The 25,264-nt window shown below is 51.4% G+C and overlaps 1 protein-coding gene across 1 annotated transcript in view; it reads left to right on the top strand.

The window, feature by feature from the left end:
• BRWD1 (bromodomain and WD repeat domain containing 1) overlaps positions 1–25,264 on the top strand; it is a 2,503,800-nt gene that overhangs the window by 1,968,691 nt on the left and 509,845 nt on the right. Inside the window, exons 34-35 of the mRNA XM_086935423.1 lie at positions 18,961–18,999; positions 19,443–19,541. Of these exons, the coding sequence (XP_086791549.1) occupies positions 18,961–18,999; positions 19,443–19,541 (138 nt within the window). The remainder of the gene's footprint in view (positions 1–18,960; positions 19,000–19,442; positions 19,542–25,264) is intronic.

Below are 25,264 nucleotides of genomic sequence, written 5' to 3'. Positions count from 1 at the left end.
GTTCTTAATCACTAGCCAGTGATTAGGTGGGCACCAGGATGGCACCGGATGAAGTCACCTCGACCAGGTGAGTGGGCGACACTGGACTCTGCTGTCTCTCGGACCATGAGGCGGCGTCGGCGACCAGGATGGAGGTGCGAGCTGTCCCACGAAGGTGTCTGCTGTCGGCGCTGCTGAAACCAGGATTGGAGCAACAAGCCTTGGCAAAGGCAAGCCCACGCCGGGGAGTCAAGATGGCGTCTGGAGTGGACCAGGAGGGTCCGGGGTGCTCCTCTGTTGGAAGGGAGCAAGGGCCAGTCTGGAGCAACTAGACCAGCGATGTAATCGTCGTGGTTCGTCGTCAGGAGGGCCACTAGCCAGCAGGCAAGTGACCGGCAACGCGGTGAGCAGCAAAGAGCAGAAGGGCCCCACGCAGATCTCGTGGATGCTGGGGGCTGGACTTCGGTGCTGGAGCTGCTCAGGGTTAGGGCTTCTCAAACCCCAAAGCACTCACTCGAGGATCCCTCGGCGGTCGTGTTGGATAAGCGTTGTGCAGTTTTGAAGATGGCTGGTCCCTTCAGGTCTCGTCACACCCACGAATCTCAGCTGGGCTGATGATGCAGGTAGAGGTCAGAGATGCCATGGAATCCGGGTCTCGTCGAGCTGGGCAGTCTTGATCCGGAGGATGGACGTGCAGCAAACCGCAAGCGCTTAGATGGTGCCCCCTGGTGTAGGGTGGCTACTCCTTAGCCACCAGGGAGAGTCTTCAGAAATAGTCAAGAGTCCTTTCGTGGAAAGTAGTCAAGATTCAGAATTATCTAATTTAGGAAGGGGGCCCCCTCCTACCTTTATACTAAAGAAAGGGGCTGGCACGCGACTAGGTCTTGCCCATGGGTGGGACCAGGAGGGGGGTGGTTACACCCCTCTCCCTTGTCCGGACTTTTCCCAGCTCAGGGGCTGGTGTGCCCCTGGAACTGGTTCAAGCCGGCATATGCACAGTGAGCACCGGGGTGCCACTTGCAGTCACCTTTCTCTCAGCCCTGCCTACCTGGGATACACAAAACCCTGTCTGGGATGGTGCTAGCACCGCCCCTGACAGGAAACCCTTTGTCCAAGCTCTCCTCGCTGGAAGGACTCCCAGCAGCAGGAGGTCAGACTTGTGTCTGTGGTGGCAGCATCCATTTTGTGGAGCTGAGGCTGTGTTAAGCTTTAACAGGGGTTCTCAGTTACATACATGTCGTGTCCCTCTAGAAGGGTGGAATGCTAACCCCGTCGCCAGAATTGTCGAGGGGTTAGTATTCCAATTCGTATGACACCTTACTCGACATGTTTTGATAAAGCGATACCAGAGTTAGCAAATAACCGCGAGGATTATAATGCACTTAAGAGTATATGGTACGCGTTATCATGGAACAGCTATTAGGACTTGGTTCCGCAAGCTGCAAACGGGCTCAGCTCATGCCAGAGCACCATCTCACATAATTCCAAGTACTCTGCCTTCAGGATTGTTAAGGCCTGCCATAGGAGTGACTGATAGGAATACATGTGTCCATTTTAGGGTTAGATATAGGAATACTATATGTAAAGCAAAGGGTGATTACACCACGTTGCCCCAGCTGTCGTGCAGCCAGTTGTGTCAGATTTACATGGCCAGCCAGGGGTGGCATAATACATGCTGCAGCCCCTGGTAGGCCCTGGGTACACCTATGCCCTGGATACCTAAGGTATACTGTACAGGGACTGATAAGGGGGCCCAGTACCAATTGGTAAATGCACCTAAGGTACATGTGTGTCAATTTAGAGAGAGAACAGCTAGGCTGTGGGTCTGATTAGCAGGCCCACAGCCAGGGAAAGTCGTAAACCAGTGAAGCAAAAAGCAAAAATATGGGGTGATCATAGGATTGCAGACCCTACTCTCCTACAACCAGGTCCAAGCCCTCTACAGGCCTCCCTGTAGATCGGAACGTGGCCCAACACCACCGCCCGGTTCCGGGCGACCCCAGCTTCCTGTCTGTTCACCCCACCCTCGAGATCCTGGTGATTCAGGCCTCTACCTCCCAGAACGCATTCCCAACCGCTCCCCCGGATCGGGAATCCAAAAGGTATGATCAGTTTGGTAAGAAACTGTTCTTCTCCCTAAGTTTGGGGCTGCGTTCTGTCAACACCGCCTGCCTTTTGGGCTGTTACACCCACTCCCTGTGGGATACGGTTGCGGAAGTGCTGCCGCAGTGCCCGGAGGAGGCCCGGGCAAAGCTTACCCAAGCAGAAGGGCGGTGTGAGAAGTTGGCCTAGCGTGGATACGAACAGTCTTCGGGCTAAACTCTAGAGGGCGTGTTAAGCCAGCTGTTATACCATCACATATACCCCTTGAACACCAAGTGAAAGGACACCACACAAGTGTTATGAAAATAAACAGTGTATTTATTTAGATCACAACAGCCCTGTACTCTTTATGAGGACAGGGTACTAACCACACAACAAAACTCTTACGAAAATACTTCAAGTTGCACAATTTACACAAATGCCCGAGGGGCACGGAAAACCATATACTATGGAAGTGGAATGCGAAATTACTAGCAGGTAAGTACTGTACCAATAGGCTTTGGAATCGCTAGGACTACGTTACTGAACCTTCAGATTACTAGTAGGAGGCCTAGGGGACTCGGGTGCAGAGTGTGCACTCTCTCGCGGGATGCGGGACAAAGTCTATGGAGCTAGTAAAAGCAAAGTTAGTGTTCTCGGGCGAACCCGATAAGGTAGGTCGAAAACGACAGTGACTCTGGACCCTTGGATAGTGAGGCTATGCTGGGGCACCGAAATGCCAAAGTTACCTAGCCCAGGGGCTGCAGCTGCATAGGTCTGAAGAGACGTCGGGAATCCTCGTTGACGAACCAGGAGCCTGAAGAAAGAGTTGCTGGCAGGCGACCAGTGAAGATTGCTCGAAGTGATCCAAGCCTGGATCGAAGATGGAAGACACCTGAAAGCAGAGGGGACCAAGTTCGTGACCACTAGCCAGTGATCAGATGGCACCAGGAGGGCACCGGATGGTAGTCACCTCGACCAGGTGAGTGGGCGACGCTGGGCTCTGCAGTCTTCCGGACCAGGAGGCGTTGTCGGCGACCAGGATGGAGGTGCGAGCTGTCCCACGATGGTTGATGCTGTCGACGTCGCTGGACCCAGGATTGGGACAACAAGTCCTGGCAAATTCAAGCCCACGCGGTGGACCTAAAATGGCGTCTGGAGTGGACCAGGAGGGTCCGGGGTGCTCTTTTGGAAATGAGCAAGGGCCAGTCTGGAGCAACCAGACCAGCAGCGTTGTTGTCGTAGGGCGTCGTCGGGAAGGCCACAAGGCAGCGGGCTAGTAGCCAGACAACGCGGTGAGCAGCAAAAAGCAGAAGGGCCCCACGCAGATCATGGAGATGCTGGGGGGCTGGACTTCGGTACTGGAGCTGCTCAGGGTCGGGGCTTCTCGGACCCCAAAGCACTCACCAGAGGATCCCTCGGCGGCCGTGCTGGATAGAAGTCGTGCAGTTCTGATGATGGCCGGTCCCTTGAGGTCTCGTCGCACCTACGGTTCTCAGCTTAGCTGTAGAGGTAGGTAGAGGTCAGAGGTGCCAGGGAAGCGGGGTCTCGTCGAGCTGGTCAGTCGGATTCCGGAGGAAGGACGTGCAGCAAACCGCAGAGTTCTTAGATGGTGCCTGCGGACGCAGGGTGACTACTCCTTAGCCACAAGGGAGAAATCTTGAGAAGAAGTCGAGAGTTCCTTTCGTAGAAAGTAGTTTCTTGATTCAAAGATGATCTAATTGGAAGGGTCCCCGCTCCTGCCTTTATCCTAAGGAAAGGGGTGGGTCCGCGACTAGGTCCTGCCCTAGGGGTGGGTGGCTGGTGTGCCCCTGGAACTGGTTCAAGCCGGCATATGCACAGTGAGCACCGGGGTGCCACTTGCAGTCACCTTTCTCTCAGCCCTGCCTACCTGGGATACACAAAACCCTGTCTGGGATGGTGCTAGCACCGCCCCTGACAGGAAACCCTTTGTCCAAGCTCTCCTCGCTGGAAGGACTCCCAGCAGCAGGAGGTCAGACTTGTGTCTGTGGTGGCAGCATCCATTTTGTGGAGCTGAGGCTGTGTTAAGCTTTAACAGGGGTTCTCAGTTACATACATGTCGTGTCCCTCTAGAAGGGTGGAATGCTAACCCCGTCGCCAGAATTGTCGAGGGGTTAGTATTCCAATTCGTATGACACCTTACTCGACATGTTTTGATAAAGCGATACCAGAGTTAGCAAATAACCGCGAGGATTATAATGCACTTAAGAGTATATGGTACGCGTTATCATGGAACAGCTATTAGGACTTGGTTCCGCAAGCTGCAAACGGGCTCAGCTCATGCCAGAGCACCATCTCACATAATTCCAAGTACTCTGCCTTCAGGATTGTTAAGGCCTGCCATAGGAGTGACTGATAGGAATACATGTGTCCATTTTAGGGTTAGATATAGGAATACTATATGTAAAGCAAAGGGTGATTACACCACGTTGCCCCAGCTGTCGTGCAGCCAGTTGTGTCAGATTTACATGGCCAGCCAGGGGTGGCATAATACATGCTGCAGCCCCTGGTAGGCCCTGGGTACACCTATGCCCTGGATACCTAAGGTATACTGTACAGGGACTGATAAGGGGGCCCAGTACCAATTGGTAAATGCACCTAAGGTACATGTGTGTCAATTTAGAGAGAGAACAGCTAGGCTGTGGGTCTGATTAGCAGGCCCACAGCCAGGGAAAGTCGTAAACCAGTGAAGCAAAAAGCAAAAATATGGGGTGATCATAGGATTGCAGACCCTACTCTCCTACAACCAGGTCCAAGCCCTCTACAGGCCTCCCTGTAGATCGGAACGTGGCCCAACACCACCGCCCGGTTCCGGGCGACCCCAGCTTCCTGTCTGTTCACCCCACCCTCGAGATCCTGGTGATTCAGGCCTCTACCTCCCAGAACGCATTCCCAACCGCTCCCCCGGATCGGGAATCCAAAAGGTATGATCAGTTTGGTAAGAAACTGTTCTTCTCCCTAAGTTTGGGGCTGCGTTCTGTCAACACCGCCTGCCTTTTGGGCTGTTACACCCACTCCCTGTGGGATACGGTTGCGGAAGTGCTGCCGCAGTGCCCGGAGGAGGCCCGGGCAAAGCTTACCCAAGCAGAAGGGCGGTGTGAGAAGTTGGCCTAGCGTGGATACGAACAGTCTTCGGGCTAAACTCTAGAGGGCGTGTTAAGCCAGCTGTTATACCATCACATATACCCCTTGAACACCAAGTGAAAGGACACCACACAAGTGTTATGAAAATAAACAGTGTATTTATTTAGATCACAACAGCCCTGTACTCTTTATGAGGACAGGGTACTAACCACACAACAAAACTCTTACGAAAATACTTCAAGTTGCACAATTTACACAAATGCCCGAGGGGCACGGAAAACCATATACTATGGAAGTGGAATGCGAAATTACTAGCAGGTAAGTACTGTACCAATAGGCTTTGGAATCGCTAGGACTACGTTACTGAACCTTCAGATTACTAGTAGGAGGCCTAGGGGACTCGGGTGCAGAGTGTGCACTCTCTCGCGGGATGCGGGACAAAGTCTATGGAGCTAGTAAAAGCAAAGTTAGTGTTCTCGGGCGAACCCGATAAGGTAGGTCGAAAACGACAGTGACTCTGGACCCTTGGATAGTGAGGCTATGCTGGGGCACCGAAATGCCAAAGTTACCTAGCCCAGGGGCTGCAGCTGCATAGGTCTGAAGAGACGTCGGGAATCCTCGTTGACGAACCAGGAGCCTGAAGAAAGAGTTGCTGGCAGGCGACCAGTGAAGATTGCTCGAAGTGATCCAAGCCTGGATCGAAGATGGAAGACACCTGAAAGCAGAGGGGACCAAGTTCGTGACCACTAGCCAGTGATCAGATGGCACCAGGAGGGCACCGGATGGTAGTCACCTCGACCAGGTGAGTGGGCGACGCTGGGCTCTGCAGTCTTCCGGACCAGGAGGCGTTGTCGGCGACCAGGATGGAGGTGCGAGCTGTCCCACGATGGTTGATGCTGTCGACGTCGCTGGACCCAGGATTGGGACAACAAGTCCTGGCAAATTCAAGCCCACGCGGTGGACCTAAAATGGCGTCTGGAGTGGACCAGGAGGGTCCGGGGTGCTCTTTTGGAAATGAGCAAGGGCCAGTCTGGAGCAACCAGACCAGCAGCGTTGTTGTCGTAGGGCGTCGTCGGGAAGGCCACAAGGCAGCGGGCTAGTAGCCAGACAACGCGGTGAGCAGCAAAAAGCAGAAGGGCCCCACGCAGATCATGGAGATGCTGGGGGGCTGGACTTCGGTACTGGAGCTGCTCAGGGTCGGGGCTTCTCGGACCCCAAAGCACTCACCAGAGGATCCCTCGGCGGCCGTGCTGGATAGAAGTCGTGCAGTTCTGATGATGGCCGGTCCCTTGAGGTCTCGTCGCACCTACGGTTCTCAGCTTAGCTGTAGAGGTAGGTAGAGGTCAGAGGTGCCAGGGAAGCGGGGTCTCGTCGAGCTGGTCAGTCGGATTCCGGAGGAAGGACGTGCAGCAAACCGCAGAGTTCTTAGATGGTGCCTGCGGACGCAGGGTGACTACTCCTTAGCCACAAGGGAGAAATCTTGAGAAGAAGTCGAGAGTTCCTTTCGTAGAAAGTAGTTTCTTGATTCAAAGATGATCTAATTGGAAGGGTCCCCGCTCCTGCCTTTATCCTAAGGAAAGGGGTGGGTCCGCGACTAGGTCCTGCCCTAGGGGTGGGTCCAGGAAGGGGGGTGGTTACACCCCTCTCCCATGCCGGACTTTCCCCAGGCCAGGGGCTGGTGTGCCCCTGGAACTGGTTCTAGCCAGCAGATGCGTAGTGAGCACCGGGGTGCCACTTGCAGTCACCTTCCTGTAAAGCCCTGCCTACCCAGGATACACAAAACCCTGTCTGGGATGGTGCTAGCACCGCCCCTGACAGGAAACCCTTTGTCCAAGCTCCCCTCGCTGGAAGGACTCCCAGCTGCAGGGGGTCAGACTCGTGTCTGTGGTGGCAGCATCCATTTTGTGGAGCTGAGGCTTCGTTTAACTTTAACCGGGGTTCACAGTTACATACATGTCGTGTCCCTCTAGAAGGGTGGAATGCTAACCCCGTCGCCAGAATTGGCGAGGGGTTAGTATTCCAATTCGTATGACACCTTACTCGACATGTTTTGATAAAGCGATACCAAAGATAGCATTTAACCGCGAGGATTATTATGCACTTAAGAGTATATGGTATGCGTTATCATGGAACAGCTATTAGGACTTGGTTCCGCAAGCTGCAAACGGGCTCAGCTCATGCCAGAGCACCATCTCACACGATTCAAAGCACTCTGCCTTCAGGATTGTCAAGGCCTGCCATAGGAGTGACTGATAGGAATCTGTGTTTCCATTTTAGGGTTAGATGTAGGTATACTATATCTAAAGCAAAGGGTGATTACACCACCTTGCCCCAGCTGTCGTGCAGCCAGTTGTGTCAGATTTAGATGGCCAGCCAGGGGTGGCATAATACATGCTTCAGCCCCTGGTAGGCCCTGGGTACACCTATGCCCTGAGTTACAGGGTCTGATAAGGTGGCCCAGTACCAATTGGATAATGCACCTAAGGTACACATGTCAATTTAGTGAGAGAACAGCTAGGCTGTGGGTCTGATTGGCAGGCCCACAGCCAGGGAACGTCGTAAATCAGTGAAACAAAAGCAAAAAATCTGGGTGATCATAGGATTGCAGACCCTACTCTCCTACAGGCGGGACGCAGCACGCTATTCCATTCGGTGTGGACTCGATACCACGGACTCGCTGGGTAGGGTGATTGCAACGACAGTGGCTGTCCCTTGCCACGCCAGGCTGAGATCCGACAACTTTTCAGGGGATGTCCAGGCAACACTCATGGACGTGTCCTTTGATGGCCGTCGCCTCTTTGGCGACAAGGCGGACAGTGCGCTGGAGCGTTTCAAGAACTACAGGGCTACGGCCAAGTCCTTGGGCCTAGGCCAACGCCAGCATGCTTCCTACTCTCGCTCCTTTCGTGGCCAAGGAAGGGGCGCCAACACACGTCCAGCCTGCCACAGGCTGCAGATTCGGGCTCAACGCTGTCGCGGACGTAGCTACCGCCGTGGCGGTACCAGAGGACATCAGCAATGTCAGTCCACACCTGCCCCTGCAGCATCTTCCTCTAAGCCTTCCTAGTCCGGCATTTCAGGCCCATTCCTCACCAGGGGGGGGCAGGGTCCGCCATCACCTCCCCCACTTGCGTACCATCACGTCGGACAGGTGGGTGCTGCAAATCGTCCGGAGGGGCTACTCCCTCCCCTTCGAGGCGACCCCTCCAGCCATGCCACCGCAGTACCACCGCATGTCAGGGGATCACTCGCAATTTCTACCGGAGGACGTTATGGCCCTCTTGGCCAAGGGGGCCATCGAGCGCGTTCCTGGGCCAGAAGTAGGATGTGGTTGCTATTTCCACTTCTTTCTGGTACCCAAGAATGGCAAAGGAGGCCTACGCCCTATCTTGGACCTACGGAGCATCAACGGCTTCCTCCAGAAGGAGAAGTTCAAGATTCTGACTTTGGCTCAGGCCCTAGCTGCCCTAGACCCGGGAGACTGGATGGTAGCGTTGGACTTGCAGGACGCTTATTTTCACATCCCCGTCCTGCCGGCCCACTGGCATTACCTGCGGTCCACGGTAGGCCACAAGTACTTTCAGTTTACCGTGCTCCCCTTCAGCCTTCCCAGCGCCCCTCGGGTGTTCACGAAAGTGATGGCGGTGGTCGCAGCTCATCTGCGCAGATTAGGGGTGTCAGTCCTCCCCTATCACGACGACTGGTTGTTGCAGGCGGGCTCTCCCCAGACAGTCGTCAGCCACCTCCAGACTACGGCCGACCTCCTGCACCTGCTGGGGTTCTCCATCAATGTGCCGAAGTCACACCTGTGCCCCTCTCAGAACCACCTCTTCATCTGAGCGGTTCTAGACTTGGCGCAGTTTCGGGTTTATCCTCCCGAGCAGCGGGTTCAGGATATTCAGGCTCTGATTCCGATCTTTCAGCCTTTATCCCGAGTCTGTCAGGTTGACGCTGTGGCTTCTGGGACTGATGGCCTCCTGCATCCTTCTGGTGCATCACGCCAGGTGGCGGATGCGGTCTCTGCAGAGGGACCTGAAGTTTCAGTGGGCCCAGCATCAGGGCAACTTGTCCGACCATGTCTTGATCTCGGAGGGCACTGCAAGACAGTCGCAGTGGTGTCTCACGGACCGCGATTGTGTCAGTGGCAGATCCCTCTCCCTTCCCCAACCGCAGCACGTAGTTGTGACGGACGCGTCCCTCCTGGGCTGGGGGGCCACATGGGAGAGGCGGAGATCAGAGGCCTCTGGTCTCCGGCGGAGTCCCAGCTCCACATCAACCTTCTGGAGCTGCGGGCGATCCGACTTGCACTGAAAGCATTCCTCCCCTCTGTCCAGGGGAGTGTAGTGCAGGTGTTCACGGACAACACCACCGCCATGTAGTACTCCAACAAACAGGGCGGGGTGGGGCCAGGAGGCTCTGCGTCTCTGGCAATTGCTGGTACATCAGGGAGTGACCCAGGTGGTTCAACCTCTGGCAGGTTGCCTGAACACCAGTGCGGAGAAACTCAGCCGTCGGTGCATAATGGATCACGAATGCCGTCTGAACTCTGACGTCGCGCAATGTCTCTTTCAGCAGTGGGGAGAGACTTGGTTAGATCTATTCGCCACAGAAGAGAACGCGCAATGTCATCAGTTCTGCGCGTTGGAATTTCCAAGGCAGCACTCGCTCGGAGACGCTTTTCGTCGTGAGTGGAGCTGCAGTCTGTTGTACGCCTTTCCGCCTATACCACTTCTGCCCAGAGTGCTGAAGAAGATCAGGCGCGACCGGTCCCAAGTCATCTTTGTGGCTCCGGACTGGGCACGAAGATACTGGTATCCCGAGCTACTTCGCATGTCAGTCGATCCCCCGATTCGCCTGCCTCTTAAGGAGGACCTTCTGTTGCAGCAGCAGGGGACGGTCCTCCACCCAAACCTGTCCAGCCTCTACCTCCATGCGTGGAGATTTAGCGGCGGCAGTTGAGGCCTTTTGACTTGCCTCCTGAAGTCTGCAATATGATTCTGGCAGCCAGGCGTCCCTCCACAAAATCGTTATATGCCTGCAGGTGGTACAAATTTGTGGCACGGTGCACAGCAAAGACTGTGGATCCACTCTCTGACCCCCTTTCTGAGGTTCTCCTCTTTTTCTTTCTCTTGCCCAGCAGGGCTCTGCTCTGGGCACTCTTAAGGCATTTCTGCCTTCTTAAGGCTCCCTGATCAGCCCTCTCTTTTCAAGTCCCCAATTGTAAATAGTTCCTTGAAGGGCATCACTCATGTTTCCCCCTGTTCCCTTTGTAATGCCTCAATGGGATTTGAATCTTGTTCTGACTTATTTGATGTGCGCTCCCTTCGAGCCACTTCATAACTGTCCTTTTCGTCTTCTCACTCTTAAGACTGCATTCTTGGTTGCCATCACCTCTGCCAGGAGAGTAAGTGAGCTCCAGGCTCTTTCTTCTAAACCTCCTTTCCTTTCTGTCCTTCTGGACAAAGTTGTCTTGAGGACACTTCCCTCTTTTCTGCCCAAGGTCGTCACAGCCATCCACATGGGTGCAGTCCATCACCTTGCCCACCTTCTTTCCGCCTCCACATCCCTCGAAAGAGGAAGGAGAGGCTCCACCGTCTGGACCCAAAACGTGCACACGCCAGTTCCGGGTGGATGACCAACTCTTTGTTGGTTACGTGGGCAGTAAGAAGGGACGGACGGTGCACAAACGGACTATTTCTCGATGGGTCGTTTTGTGCATCAAGGCTTGTTATTCACTGGCTAAAAAGGAGCCTCCTGTGGGGCTGCGTGCCCATTCTACTCGGGGCACGGCGGCTACTACTGCCCTGGCTGGGAGAGTCCCCTTGCAGGACATCTGTCAGGCAGCTACGTGGGCCTCGCTGCACACGTTCGCTAGACACTACTGCCTGGACAGCCAAGTCCGGAGAGATGGCAATTTCGGCCGTTCTGTTCTCCAGGACTTTCTGGAGTGATCTTGGTTCGCAGACCCACCACCGCGGTTGGTATTTTGGGGTATCTATTCTAAGGTAAGGAATCTAATACTAACCTGTTTCTTTCAGATGCACAAGTTACTTACCTTCGGTAACAATATATCTGTAAGAAACAATAGTTAGTGTTAGATTCCTTTCCGCCCCACCCATCCTCCGTGTCCTGCGAACCGATATCTAGGGTTAAGGTCATCTCTTTCAGGGCCCTAGTTTTATGGCACCAGTGTTGTTTTTTTTCATGGCTCTGTGTTTCTGGCGCGGAAAAGCTGTGTATAAGAATTGACGTCAGCGCGCGAGGGCAGCGTCTAAGTGCTCCGGCGACGTCATCCCGGCGCCAACAACGGACGTGGAGCCTCAGACGACGCCTAGCGACGCGCAGGGGTACTGCTACGCAAAAGTTTCCGGATCCAGACTAATGCCTGGGGATATTCTAAGGTAAGGAATCTAATACTAACTACTGTTTCTTACAGATATATTGTTACCGAAGGTAAGTAACTTGTGCTTCAAGTCCCCTGTTGTAAATAGATTCCTGAAAGGCATCACTCACAAGTTTCCTCCTGTTCCCTTCGTGATGCCTCAGTGGGAATGTAGGAGAGTAGGGTCTGCAATATTATGGTCACCCCCAATTTTTGCTTTTTGCTTCACTGGTTTACGACTTTCCCTGGCTGTGGGCCTGCTAATCAGACCCACAGCCGAGCTGTTCTCTCTCTAAATTGACAAGCATGTACCTTAGGTGCATTTACCAATTGGTACTGGGCCACCTTATCAGTCCCTGTACAGCATACCTTAGGTATCCAGGGCATAGGTGTACCCAGGACCTACCAGGGGCTGCAGCATGTATTATGCCACCCCTGGCTGGCCATCCAAATCTGACACAACTGGCTGCACGACAGCTGGGGCAAGGTGGTGTAATCACCCTTTGCTTTAGATATGGTATCTCTATATCTAACCCTAAAATGGACACATGTATTCCTATCAGTCACTCCTATGGCAGGCCTTAACAATCCTGAAGGCAGAGTGCTTGGTGCTCTGGCATGAGCTGAGCCCGTTTGCAGCTTGCGGAACCAAGTCCTAATAGCTGTTCCATGATAACGCTTGTGAGAAGGTGACCTGATATGCAGTGCTCACTATTCTAGTGAACACTATGTATCAGTCCAGCAACCCTTATTGATGATTGGTTGTAAGTCAACCTTATAGACCAGCTATCCTAGTAGCGTGGATACGAGCAGTCTAAGGCTAAAGACTCGAGAGGGCGTGTTAAGCCAGCTGTTATACCACACATATACCCCTTGAACACCCAGTGAAAGGACACCACACAAGTGTTATGAAAATAAACAGTGTATTTATTAAGAATCACAACAGCCCTGTACTCTTTATGAGGACAGGGTACTAAGCACAACACAAAACTCTTACGAAAATACTGAAGTTAGCACAGTATATACAAATGCCCGAGGGGCACGGAAAACCATATACTCTGAAAGTGGAATGCGAAATTACTAGCAGGTAAGTACAGTACTAATAGGCTTTGGAATCGCTAGGACTTGACTATAGAATCTTCAGATTACTTCTAGGAGGCCTAGGGGACTCGGGTGCAGAGTGTGCACTCTCACACGTGATGCGGGACAAAGTCTATGGTAGCTAGTAATAACAAAGTTAGTGTTCTCGGGCGAACCCGACCTGGTAGGAGGAAAACGAAAGTGGATTCTGACCCTTGGATAGTGAGGCTATGCTGGGGCACCGAAATGCCGAAGTTACCTAGCCCAGGGGCTGCAGCTGCATAGGTCTCAAAAGACGTCGGGAATCCTCGTAGACGGACCAGGAGCCTGGAAGAAAGAAGTTGCTGGCAGGCGACCAGTGAAGAAAGTTCGATGGATCCAAGCCTGGATCGAAGGAAGATGACACCTGAAAGCAGAGGGGACCAAGTTCGTGACTACTAGCCAGTAGTCAGGTGGCACCAGGAGGGCACCGGATGGTAGTCACCTCGACTAGGTGAGTGGGTGACGCTGTGCTCTGCAGATCTCACGGACCAGGAGGCGTTGTCGGCGACCAGGATGGAGGAGCGAGCTGTCCCACGATGGATGAAGCTGTCGGCGTCGCTGGACCCAGGATTGGGCAACAAAGCCTTGGCAAATTCAAGCCCACGCGGTGGACTCAAAATGGCATCTGGAGTGGACCAGGAGGGTCCGGGGTGCCTCTCTTGAAGAAGGAAGCAAGGGCCAGTCTGGAGCAACCAGACCAGCAGCAGTGATGTCGTCGGGCGTCGTGAAGAAGGCCACAAGCCAGCCGGCTAGTAGCCACACAGCTCGGTGAGCAGGCAAAAGCAGAAGGGCCCCACGCAGATCGTGGAGATGCTGGAGGGCTGATCTTCGGGGCTGGAGCTGCTCAGGGTTGGGGCTTCTCGGACCCCAAAGCACTCACCAGTGGAGCACACGGTGGGCTTGTTGCAAAGAAGTCGTGCAGTCTTGGCGATCGTCGGTCCCTTGAGGTCTCGTCGCACTCACGGTTCTCAGCTTTGCTGTAGAGGTGAGTAGAGGTCAGAGGTGCCAGGGAAGCCGGGTCTCGTCGAGCTGGGTCGTCGGATTCGTGAAGAAGGACTTGCAGCAGACCGCAGTGTTCTTAGGATGGTGCCCGCTTGATGCAGGGTGACTACTCCTTAGCCACAAGGGAGAATATTGAAGAAGGAAATCTTGATGCCTTTCGCAGAAAGTCGTGTCTTGATTCCAAAGATGATCTAATTTGAACAGGGGGCCCGCTCCCATCTTTATACTAAAAAAGGGGGCTGACCCGGTGACTAGGTCCTGCCTATGGGTGGGACTAGGAGGGGGGTGGTTACACCCCTCTCCTATGCCGGACTTCCCCAGGCCAGGGGCTGGTGTGCCCCTGGAACTGGTTCAGACTGGCCTATGCGTAGTGAGCACCGGGGTGCCACTCAGCAGTCACCTTCCTGTAAAGCCCTGCCTACCCAGGATACACAAAACCATGTCTGGGACGGTGCTAGCACCGCCCCTGACAGGAAACCCTTTGTCCAGGCTCCCCTCGCTGGAAGGACTCCCAGCTGCAGGGGGTCAGACTCGTGTCTGTGGTGGCAGCATCCATTTTGTGGAGCTGAGGCTTCGTTTAACTTTAACCGGGGTTCACAGTTACATACATGTCGTGTCCCTCTAGAAGGGTGGAATGCTAACCCCGTCACCAGAATTGGCGAGGGGTTAGTATTCCAATTCGTATGACACCTTACTCGACATGTTTTGATAAAGCAATACCAAAGGTAGCATTTAACTGCGAGGATTATAATGCACTTAAGAGTATATGGTATGCGATATCATGGAACAGCTATTAGGACTTGGTTCCGCAAGCTGCAGACAGGCTCAGCTCATGCCAGAGCACCATCTCACACGATTCCAAGCACTCTGCCTTCAGGATTGTCAAGGCCTACCATAGGAGTGACTGATAGGAATCTGTGTGTCCATGTTAGGGTTAGATATAGGTATACTATATCTACAGCAAAGGGTGATTACACGACTTTGCCCCAGCTGTCATGCAGCCAGTTGTGTCAAATTTAGGAGGCCAGCCAGGGGTGGCATAATACATGCTGCAGCCCCTGGCAGCCCTGGGTACACCCATGCCCTGAGTTACAGGGTCTGATAGGGTGGCCCAGTACCAATTGGAAATGCACCTAGGGTACATGGAATCCATTTTACAGAGGGAGCAGTAGGCCTGGGGTCCTGATTGGCAGGGTCCCAGGTCGACTATGTCCAAAACCAGCTAAAACACAGGGCAAAAAGTTGGGGGCAACCATAGTCAGGAGGTACCTTCCTACAACGCTATACCATATACTCTTAAGTGCATTATGAACATCGCGGTCATATGCTAACTTTGGCATAGCATTATCAAAACATGTCGAGTAAGGTGTCATACGAATTAGAATACTAACCCCTCGCCAATTCTGCCGACGGGGTTAGCATTCCACCCTTCTAGAGGGACACGACATGTATGTAACTGTGAACCCCGGTTAAAGTTAACTCGAGCCTCAGCATCACAAAATGGATGATGCCACCACAGACACAAGTCTGACCTCCTGCTGCTGGGAGTCCTTCCAGCGAGGGAGGCTTGGACAAAGGGTTTCCTACCTTGAGAGGTGCTAGCACCACCCCAGACAGGATTTTGTGTATTAGGTAGGACAGGGCTGAAAGGAATGAGACATGCCTGAGGCACACAAGGTGTCTCTGTGCATATGCCGGTCTAAACCAGTTCCTGGGGCACCCCAGCCCCAGAGCTGGCGCAAGACCGGACAAAGGAAAGGGGGTGTAACCACCCCCCTTCCTGGTCCCACCCAGAGGAGGGACCTAGTCGTAGTGCAGCCCCCTTTAGCTGAATAAAGGTAGGAGCTGGTCCCATTCCAAATCAGATTAATCTTGACAACTTCCACGAAGAAACTCTTGACCTTCGACCTCCTGATTCCAGAAGACTGAAGAATCTCCCCTATGGTCAGGGAGTGACCATCCTGCTTCGCAGGCACCATCAAGCTCCTGTGCGGTTTGCTGCAGAGTCCTTCCATCCCGGAAACCGACGACCCAGCTCGACAAGACTCGGACCTCCAGACCTCTACCCACATCCACAGCACAGCTGGGACCCGTGGGTGCGACGAGCAACGTGGAGACGGCCATCTTACGAAACCTGCACAGCGCTTCCAGCACGACCGCCGAGGGATCCTCGAGTGAGTGCCTTAGGGACTGAGAAGCCCCACACCAACGCAGCTCCTGCACCAAAGACCAGCCCCCCAGCATCCACGGGATCTGCGAGGGGCCCTTTTGCCTGGTTGCTGCTTGTCCTGTTGTCTGGTCACTTGCCGGCTGGCTCGTGGCCTCTGAGACGGCGACCCGAAGAATCTAACACTGCTATTCTGGTCCCCCAGACTGGCCGTTGCTTCCCTGTGAACGAGAAGCACCCCGGACCCTCCTGGTCCGCACCAGATGCCATCTTTGTTCCACTGTGTGGCTTGCATTAGCCAAGGCCTGTTGTCCAGATCGAGGATCCGACACCGCCAACAGCAGCAGACTACGTGGGACAGCTCGTGCCTCCGGCCTGGTCGTGAAGAGCAGCTCCTGGTCCGCGCAGCTACAGAGAGAAGCGACCCTTCCTTCACCCGACTGCGGCGACAGCATCTGGTTCCCTCCTGGTTCCAGCACCGCCACTGGCTAGTGACCGAGACTCTGTCCCCTTCCCTTTCAGGACTCCTTCCTTCTAAGTTCCATCCTTGGAACCACTGGACTCCTCCATCTGGCTGCCTGCCAGCAACTCCTTGTTTCAGGCATCACCGGGATCAACGCAGCAACCCCCACGCAACTTCAGCCCTATGCACCCGCAGCCTGTGGGTTAGGTAACTAAAGCTTCTAGGTGCTGAAGTCTGTGTACACTATCCTAGTGTCCAGGTCCACTGTTGTTTTCCCTCCATCCAGCCGGGTTCGTCCGGAATCCGTAACTTTCTAAACTGTATGATCCATAGACGTTGGTACGCATCCCGCGTGAGAGTTTCCACTCTGCACGTGAGTCCCGTGGGCCTCCTGCTCCTTACTTACCTAGTTTGTAGCGTAGTCCCAGCGATCCTCCTGCCTATAGATCTCCTTACAGTACTTTCCTTCCTTGCATTTCATTGTTTTGAGTATATGGTTTGTCGTGCCCCTAAGACGCACTTGTAAATATTGTGCGAACTCGTATTTCCTTTTAGTATTGTCATGTGCTTAGCCCTCTGACCTCATAAAGAGTTCAGAGGTGTATGTTAGTTAATAAATATCTGTTTATTTTCATAACAACCTGTGTGGTGTCCTTTCACTTGGTATTCAAGGGGTTATATGTGGTAAAATAGCTGGCTTCACATGCCATTCAGAGTTTAGCCTAAAGACTGCTTTTGTCCACGCTACTAGGATAGCTGGTCTATAAGGTTGACTTACAAACAATCACCATAAGGGTTGTTTGGACTGATACAAGGTGATGACTAGAACTAGTGAGCATCATATATCAGGCCAACTTCTCACAGGGAACTTGAATCTTGTTCTGACATATCTAACGTGCGCTCCCTTTGAGGCACTTCATGACTGTCCTCTTCGTCTCCTGACTCTTAATACTGCATTCCTGGTTGCAATCACCTCTGCCAGGATAGTGAGTGAGCTCCAGGCTCTATCTTCTAATCCTCCTTTCCTCTCTGTCCATCCGGACAAAGTTGTTCTGAGGACTCGTCCTTCTTTCCTGCCCAAGATAGTCACAGCCTTTCACATCGGGCAGTCCATTACCTTGCCCACCTTCTTTCCGCCTCTGCATCCTTCGAAGGAGGCTCCACCGTCTGGACCCAAAACGTGCGCTCTCCTTCTACCTAGATCACACACGCCAGTTCCGGGTGGACGACCAGCTCTTTGTTGGTTATGTGGGTGCGAAGAAGGGACGGGCGGTGCACAAACGAACCTTCTCTCGGTGGGTCGTGTTGTGCATCAAGGTCTGTTACTCTTTGGCTAGAAAGGAACCTCCTGTTTGGCTGAGGGCCCATTCCACTCGGGCCACGGCGGCTACAACTGCCCTGGGTCGGGGAGTTCCATTGCAGGACATCTGTGAGGCAGCTACGTGGGCCTCGCTGCACTCGTTTGCTAGACACTACTTCCTGGACAGCCAAGTCCGGAGAGATGGCTTTTTCGGCCGTTCCGTTCTCCAGGACTTTCTGGTGTGATCTTGGTTCGCAGACCCACCACCGGGGTTGGTATTGCTGGGGTATCTATTCTAAGGTAAGGAATCTAACACTAACCTGTTTCTTTCAGATGAACAAGTTACTTTCGTTCGGTAATGATATATCTGTAAGAAACAGTAGTTAGTGTTAGATTCCTCCCCGTTCTGCGAACCGATATCTAGGGTTAAGGTATTTCCCTTTGAGGGCCCTAGTTTCATGGCACCAGTGTCGGTCTCTGGCATGGCTCTACGTTCCTAGCGCGGAAAGCTATGTACAAGAACTGACCTCAGCGCGCGAGGGCGGCGTCTAAGTACTCCGACGACATCATCTCGGCAATCATGACACTGACAACGGACGGCCAGAAGCCACAGACGAAGCCTATAGACGCACAGGGGTACTGCTACGCACATCTTTCCGGATCCAGTCTGACACCCTGAGATATTCTAAGGTAAGGAATCCAACACTAACTACTGTTTCTTACAGATATATTGTTACCGAAGGTAAGTAACTTGTGCTTCTAGGGTTAAGGATTTTCTTTCAGGGCCTTAGTTTTGTGCACCAGTGGTCAGTGTCTTGCATGGTTCTGCGCTTCCGGCGTGGAAAGTCGTATACATAACTGATGTCAGCGCGTGAGGGCAGCGTCTAAGTAACTACGGCGATGTCACCTTGCCGACATCGAACTCTGAGTCAATCCACGACACCTTCCGAAGGGCAGAGATACTGCGACAAAAAAACTTTCCATATCCAGTCTGACACCTGGTGGTAATTCTAAGGTAAGGAATCTATAACTAACCTATGTTCCTGACATATATTTCGTTACAGAAGGTAAGTAACTTGTTTGTTAGTTAACATCTGCAAGGTTATTCACAACACATTTTTAGGCAAGCAGATATGGTGAATATCAGTACCCAACCACTAGAATTCCTACTTTCAATATTCCAAATGTTTCACTTAATTACACTGCATTTAATTTACTTATTTTGTAGTTTTATTTTTTTTCTGTTTTGAAATATTGAATGACAGCTGTAAGTCTGGTGCTGTCCTGTGAATACTAATCCATTGCCTATTTGCTGCCTTCATTTAGAGTAGTCTTTGATATGTAGTTTTGTTTTACAGAATAATGACCAAGAGTCTTTCAGGACTACATCTAAAAGAGTGAGTCTATTTTGTTACAATTTTGTGTGTTTACCGCTTTTGATGTGCAACAGATTATTACAAGTAAAATCGCAATACTTGAAGCATGATTATCTTCATTGAGAGTTGAGTATGTTTTTTACAGTGTGGTTTAGATATTTTGGCTGGCAGGCATCAGTCTCTTTGGTCTTTTTGAGTAACGTAAATATTGTGTAGGAAAAGGATTGTTTTGGCGCAGGTAATCTAGTCTGAGCACATGCTAGGTATAAAATGCCTTCTCTGTAGAGATCACTTCTCAGATTAAAAAAAGAATTCTCAGAAGATCTATTACACGTAGTTTTGGGCTCAAGGACTACACATGCATAAGCCTCAAATTTGTTTTCTGTAGATTCCAGTGAACACACTCCCCCATGACTGAAACAGTCACTATGTCCATCAATGCATTTCATACACTTGTATTTCAGGGAGAATCATCAAATGGTGCCATTTTTGTTGGAGGGAGCCGATTGGTTTCACAGTCCCCTGATAGTCCTGAGTCCTCATCTACCAGTGGAAAGAGCAAGGTAATAAAACAATTTTTTCTTTTTCTCTTTCAATGGATATGGCCATGGACAAACTGCGGCCCGATGGGGGGTACTTCCATTGGCAGACATTGCATAGGACCATTTGAGCCCTTTACCATTTCTCCGGATGGCTGGTTCTTCATGTCCTATTCTTGCTTATTTGGCCCTCTGACCTCATTTCCTGTTTTTTGTGTCCTCTCTTTGCCTTTCTGGACACTTTCAGATGTAGGTGGAGTTCAGAATGGCCTGGCAATGGTGTTCTTTTTATGAGCCCTTGTTTATGGGCTAACCTGTTGATGGTGGGCCACTGGATCTGAGAAAAGTAAAAAAAAAAATAGATTCCTCACCTTAGAATAAAGTTGATAAACTGGATCTGACAATTCTTCAGCAATGCCTCTGTGTGCTGGTAGGTGGAATTGGTCATCTCTGCATTCGCATTGTCTGCATCGAAGTGACATTGCAGTGCTCACATATGAGCCAACCGGGCATGCTGATATCAGTATCTTTCTTTCTGTGCCAACAGCGTGGATCTGGAGAGCTACTGCTGTCATTTTGTTTTTCACTTTTTTTGATGTTATGTCGAACTATTTTTGAGCATTTACTCTGTGTGCCTTTGGGTTTTTAAACCTTGTCGTGACTGCCACAAACAAATGTCAGTGCCAGATCCTCACTTGTTCTGTCTCTGGTGCCTGGGGGTTAGAACAAGACCCCAAGGCCAACGCCGAGTGCAAGTCCATGCACCCCAAGACAATCTGCGTGCTGCTGATAAAGCTCCTGGAGGCTCATGAGAAGGTCCTGCGCACATTCCCTGTCCCATTCCTGAGGAAGATCTCATGGCTGTTCCCCCAGTTGTTCTGCAGATGCTCCAAGACGTCTTCTTTGAATTGACTAAGTCAAAAGAGCACAAAAAGAAGTAATTGAAGCAGGCTTCCCCCTCCCGACACTGTGCTTTGAGGCCCTGGAGCTGGTGGAACTTCTCATTTTAAGGAGTTTTATGATGCCATGCATGCCATCTTTGGGACACCAACTCTCTGAAGCCCAGCCTTTGGGCCCCATGGAGCAGAGAGATGCCCTTCTGGTTTTCTCCCAGCACCTCCAACCCTAACGCTGGGGATCTGGATTGATGCCGCCAAAGGTTACCCTCTTCCTGCCTGGCTCCATTCCTTGCAGTGGTGTCCACAGCACCGCTCGACTAATGCCCGTCCAGGCCCCACCAACCACTGGTCTTACCACTCAAAGATAGACCCTCCCTTCCTGAACATTGACATGAGGAAAAGGGTTGGCCCTCAGAGGAGAACCCTGAGCCAGAAGACAATTGGTATGAGGATCTGCATGATGTCCATGGCTTGGACACTTTCTGTACTCTGTAATGCTTTTGCCTCTGGACCCTGTTTTAGAGAATGGAGCCTCCTTTGCCACCAGTATGCGCATGGCGCTCTGCCAGCAGGCGAGATCAAGACCAGTGTCGTGACGGAGGTGGTTTACACAGGAGAGGCTCAGCTGAACCTTTGCTCCCCACAAATGAAGGCCTCACTGACGTTCTCCTGGGGACCTGTGCCAAACCTTGCACAGGGGCTCCTGTGCACCACATGGTTGTCTGACGCCGCTGCCTTTCCCCTGCAGACCCAGCCTTCCTCTCCCTGCACTCCTCCCCTGAGAGCCTCTGCACCTCAGAGTGCAGCAGTAAACATATATACATACTCCATCCCTGTCGTAGCAAGTTTCATAATGGCTTTTTTCAACATTTGGATCCTGACCCTCAGAAAAAACATCAGATTTACTTTTGGCACATACTTGCAAACATTCAGAAACTGCCTTCTACTAGATTAGATTCTAGCATTTTTCCAAAAAACAGTAAAATAACCAACAAAAATAGTGTTTACAGAAAAATAGAAAAACAACTGCTGACCAAGGTTAAGCACTTAAATCCTAAGTACATCGTAGTGAGGTTCGGTGCAACTACTCCCAGCACCCGCCGTTGATAGTGCCACTGGTATAAAGTTCATTGGAAAGGGGAGATGCACCATATAATTATTCAGGAAAACAAATTCAGTCCATAAGTCTTCTTTATTAAAAGTAGTATTTAAAAACTGATGTACAGCCAACGCGTTTCGTTCCTGTGCGCCAAAGGAACTTGTGATGAAGTTCCTTTGGCACACAGGAACGAAACGCGTTGGCCGTACATCAGTTTTTAAATACTACTTTGAATAAGGAAGACTTATGGACTGAACTTGTTCTGCTGAATAATTATTTGGTGCACCTCCCCTTTCCAATGACCAAAAATAGTGTGATCAATTCCTTTGGAGGATAATTGGCAAACGATAGGATATTACTGGGTTCTGTCAGCGCATATTTTATGCCAAGTACGAGATAGTAGTACACTGAAAACATGTGGTCCAGCACTAAGACATGAACTACAGAACTAGATTTTCAATTAAAAAAATAACATATTGGTCACTCCATGATTAGCAAGCACTTTATCCATATTTTTATTGTGTGTCTACAGTCAGGTGCCCCCTTGCTATGACCCAGACATTGTTGTAACCCAAACTGTAGGTAGGTGACATGAAAGAATGAACGAATGAGTTACACACATGCATGAGCACTTTATATGGTCTTGCATTGCGCTATGCTCACAAAAAAGCACATGACATAGCTTTGAACTTGGTTGATTGTACTGTATCCTCAAGTGTATTGGGTGCCATCTTTGATTGCATATACATTTATTACTCTTACAGGTTCATAAGCTTCAATGCAAATGAAGGTATGAGAGCCTTTGCCTCCTCTAGTAGCATGAACTAAGTGTGATAGACAGGGAGCATACTTTAGAGCCTTGTCAAAGGCCATTTGACCTTTATGGGCTAGGGTGAAACATGTTGGCAATACAAATAGAAGGAAAACACAATATATAAGTGGGTAGATGATATATTGTACATCATCCGAAATCCACATATGATTACATTTTAATCATAGCTAGGTTACTCAAGTAATAAAACGACAATTCCTGTGAGAATACCTAAGAATTTATGGATCAGTACCCTTATATTTATTCTGTACCATCTTTTTAGGAACTCCTGAAACACAGTTGAGTCTACCGGGGTGGTATTACACCTACCACAGTGTGGATAGGTCACTCATGGTGAAGCATTCCACAATAGAAGTGGGTGAGTTGACCTATCCGAATATCTTTGGATACCTGTAAACAATTTAAAGGGGTATAAGAATAGATTCTCCTTTTAACCTCTAGCACTATTTCTGTTATATATGTCAGATTGGAGGCCATGCTAGGGTGAGGGTGACGTGACCTGAGGTTTCAAACTTTTAAATCTGCCTTTTTAATGCGACTTTGCACTTTGGGGGGGAATTGCTCAAAAAGGGAATTTGTTTTTCTCGCTGGCCCCATTAGAAATTGCCTCTTTTAAAATCGAATTTTCCTGGCTGATAATCTTTTTTTCATGTAAATGTGTGTATGCTTGTAAAGCGCACTGCCTCCCCATCTCGGGGCATCCTGACGCTGTATACCGCTGTGGAACCCTTCCTGGCTTTCCCTGTGAGATGCCCCCTCCTGGGCACCCCCAATGTGGAGCCAGGCATCCCAGCGCTGTTGGGGCCCTTGTGGAGATTAAGCAAGCTATTGCCCGGAGTTGCAGAGTGGGACCCATGATTAGAGTAGGCACCGAGGCGAGAATTATCGAGTCTGCGGACATTGAGCCCAAGACCCTGCCGCGTCGGGTATTGAACCCTGGTCCCGGGCCTGGCCTCTGCTTCAGGGTCTGTCGCTTCTAACCAGTGAGCCACACTTCTCCAATGAATGTTGTGTTTGTGCTGCACCAATTTAACTTAAGCGGGAAGACTTACGGGGAGTGGGAGTGTTGCCTGCTAGTTCCGGAAGGACTTGTGGTTATCCAGTATTAGGGGTGTCTTTCATAGATTCACATGCCTGAATCATTCCCCGTCGTCGAGACGGGAGCCTCCGGTAAATAAAAAAGTAATGTCCATAGACATACATAGAGAGAAAAGGGTCCAAGGGTCTCCCCTTAGTAGCCTTTCCTTGTCCTTATGTAAAAAGGACCAAACTGACATAGTCAGCCAATCAGCTCCGACCTCCCTCTAGAACCTTCCTGGGAGGAGCCTCAGTCCCTCAGATTTTCTACCGCACGTTGTGCTAGGGAGTCTCCAGCCTGAGCTCTCCTCAGGATTATTACTAAAAACCATCAAACTCTCTTGGAAGTTTCTCTGAAACTAAAAACTCTTAAAGGACTTCCTCAACACACTACCCCTGAAGTAAGTGTGTGTTTATACTGCCTTTTTCACGTCTGACTTGGGGAAGAAAGCCCTGTTCAGGGCCTGCTCTTCCTGCAGTAAGAAAAGGATTCATGTGGATGACAAACACGACCTGTGCCTGTATTGCCTTTACCCGGATCATAATTCGGAAAAATGCGCAATCTGTCGGTCTTTTCCCAAAAAGACCGTGAGAGACAGAGAAGGTCGCCTTCTGATCTGGCTGGACAGGCTTAAGAACAGGGACAATCCAGAGTCCTCTGTGAGCAGCGTTTCCAGAACTTCTGCTGTCTCGAGCAAGAGACCAAGGGACGCTTCCCCGGGCCACTCAGACACTCCTCCTGCGAAGACTCACAAAAAGTCTTCTGAGGCGAGATCGGCGTCATCCTCAGTGTCGGCGAAGGAAGATAAAACCTTCAAAATGCCCGCTCCGTCCTCCAGACAAAGCCAGAGGACTACCTCAGTAAAAACCACGGTGTCTACCACATCGGCATCGTCGCCCTCAGCTTCAACGACGATGACTACTTCCTCTTCATCTACAGGTAGGCCTGTTTCTTCAATTATCCCCCTGACGAAGACTACACCGTCGACGACGCCATCAACAGCGACGAGCACATCGTCGTCCAAACCGTCGTTGACGAGAGTGTCGACGAGAGACTCGTCGACGAGACAATCGTCTACGAAGGCACCGTCGATGACGATGACGGCTGCGCAGTCGTCGACGACCAAGATCCCTTCGTCAACCCCTCCGTCGACGAAGACCTCGTCGACGCCCGGCTCGTCGGCGACGAGCCCGTCGACGAAGACACCGTCGACGAAGACACCGTCGACGAAGACACCGTCGACGAAGACACCGTCGACGAAGACACCGTCGACGAAGACACCGTCGACGACGGACTCGACGACGACACCGTCGACGAGCGATTCGACGACGAACGAAACATGGAAGAAATCAAAGCTGGTGGAGACGCCGTACATGATGCTACCACCGTCGACGGATCCCTCGACGACTACGAGCTCTACCATTCAGTATACCAAACAGGAAAAGTCAATAATTACCCCGGAAACGACGTCTCCTAGCAAGGTGGAAAAACAACCACCTCAAGAAATTTTCCAAAGCGAGGAATCCGAGGAGGATGACCATCTGAATCCCGCTACTTCTCTCACGGACCTCCACATAAAATGCCAAAGCACGGATGAGGAACAGGACGAATTCACGTATCAGGAGCACTCGGTCCAAGCCACTGTCCACACCGAAGTCACCCCCATGATATGCCTGCCGGCGACACTGGTGGATGACTTGAAACTTCTTGTGCAGGACTACAAGCGGCGCTTTCCGGAACCTAGCAAAGGAGGTCAAGCACCTGAAAGTCCCGCACCAGGGGACAAGGAAGATCAGACACCTCCAGTGCATGTTCAGGTGTCCGCACCGGACCGCCCTC

This window comes from Lissotriton vulgaris, chromosome 8, assembly GCF_964263255.1.
Source record: "Lissotriton vulgaris chromosome 8, aLisVul1.2, whole genome shotgun sequence".
Classification (NCBI taxonomy): domain Eukaryota; kingdom Metazoa; phylum Chordata; class Amphibia; order Caudata; family Salamandridae; genus Lissotriton; species Lissotriton vulgaris.
Note: the sequence above shows the minus strand (reverse complement) of the source record. Positions and strands in the feature narration are given on the sequence as shown.